Source organism: Vidua macroura, chromosome 24 (assembly GCF_024509145.1).
Source record: "Vidua macroura isolate BioBank_ID:100142 chromosome 24, ASM2450914v1, whole genome shotgun sequence".
Lineage (NCBI taxonomy): Eukaryota > Metazoa > Chordata > Aves > Passeriformes > Viduidae > Vidua > Vidua macroura.
Window position 1 is genome coordinate 6,803,831 of NC_071594.1, and position 1,601 is coordinate 6,805,431.

Here is a 1,601-nt window from a genome sequence, read left to right on the forward strand (position 1 = left end):
GGGGGAAGGACGGGAGTGGGGGGCGCGGGGGCGAGCAGGGGATGCGCACGGGGGGTGCAGGGGGCGAGCAGGGGATGCGCACGGGGGGCGCGGGGGGGCGAGCAGGGGATGCGCACGGGCGGTGCAGGCAGGGGATGCTCACAGGAGGCGCGGGGATGCAGTGGGATGTGCGCAGGATGTGCGCAGGGACGCAGCTCGATGTGCGCAGGATGTGCGCAGGATGTGCGCGGGATGTGCGCGGGATGTGCGCGGGATGTGCGCAGGATGTGCGCGGGATGTGCGCGGGGATGCAGCGGGGTGAGCGCGGGGATGCAGCGCGATGTGAGCGCGGATGCGGCGGGGATGCGGGGGGATGTGCGCGGGGATGCGGCGGGACGAGCGCGGAGATCCAGCGCGACGTGCGCGGGATGTGCGCGGGGATGCAGCGCGACGTGCGCGGGATGTGCGCGGGGATGCAGCGCGACGTGCGCGGGATGAGCCCGGAGATCCGGCGCGATGTGCGCGCCATGTGCGCGGGCATAGAGCGGGACGTGCGCGGGATGTGCGCGGGGTGCGCTCGGGCTGTGCTCGGACCCGACCCTGCCGCTCCGCGCCCGCGGTACTCGCCTGGCGCTGCATCCCCGGCCCGGGCCCGCTCCCGGGGGGCCGCAGCGAGCTGGGGCGGAGAGGAGGCGGCGGAGGCGGAGGAGCCCCCCCGTCCCTCCTGGATCCCTCGCAGAGGCGGCGGCCGCGGGACCAAGGTCACCCCGCAGCGACTACAATTCCCAGGAGGCAGCGAGATCCCGGGAAAAGGCCCGGGGGGAGCGGGGGAAGAGTGAGGGGTCCGCTCCAGACCCCTCCGAGCCGCCTTCCCCCTGCATTTTCCTCTTCTTCCCCATCGGAGCTGGGATGTCCCATCCCAGGGGATGACGGCGCAGTTTTTGAGAATCCGGCACAAGCAGACGCGGATCTATTTCGGGATTGGAAAAAAAAAAAAAAAAAAAAAAAAAAAGCAAGCAGCATGAGGAGAAATAAATGTCTGACGGTCGGGCTTAAAGTGCTGCGTGTTCCTTGCAGGGCTGCAGCCCCTGCGTGTGCCATCGCACATCTCCGGGACCACCTTCCAGGACCTCCACAGCCGTCAGTGGGTATTATCCTCACTCCCTCTTAGGAAGTGGTGGGATAATCATTCCCCATTTAACGGCTGGGAAACTTGGCACAGCACACATTAAGGGATTTGCTGACAGGCGCACAAGAAAATTGCGCTAGTCAAGCGTTCTCCCAATTATGCCATCCTTGGAACTGCATAATTTCCCTGCGTGATTCCAAACACGGCTCAGACTCCCTGGGCAGGGCTTCGTCTCTGCAGAGCGTGCAGCTCAAATCAGCCGGCAGGACCCGTCTGTGTCCCCTCCGCGGGGCTCCTCGGGGCACAGACCCGCAGCTCCGTCACCCACCGCAGCGGTGGGCGGGACGTGCAGGTATAACCCGGGGGGCACACGAGAGGTCTGCCGAGGCGGAGGGATGCTCAGCTGCTCGGGGCTGCTGCACAAAGCCCCGCTCCAACCTTCCCCAAGCTCTGCTTCACCTCCGCGCCCTGCGCAGCGCCCGCAGAATTCCGC

At 67.0% G+C, this 1,601-nt stretch overlaps 1 protein-coding gene across 1 annotated transcript; it reads left to right on the forward strand.

The window, feature by feature from the left end:
* The first annotated feature begins 242 nt into the window (after positions 1 to 242).
* Positions 243 to 990, forward strand: LOC128818593 (translation initiation factor IF-2-like). Its single transcript, XM_053998050.1, has one exon. It carries the CDS (start codon positions 243 to 245, stop codon positions 816 to 818), a length of 576 nt encoding a protein of 191 aa, XP_053854025.1. The 3' UTR covers positions 819 to 990.
* The last annotated feature ends 611 nt before the right edge of the window (positions 991 to 1,601 follow it).

Coding starts and splice junctions, on each gene's coding strand:
- LOC128818593 (XM_053998050.1), top strand. CDS start 243: ATGTGCGCGGGATGTGCGCAGGATGTGCGCGGGATGTGCGCGGGGATG.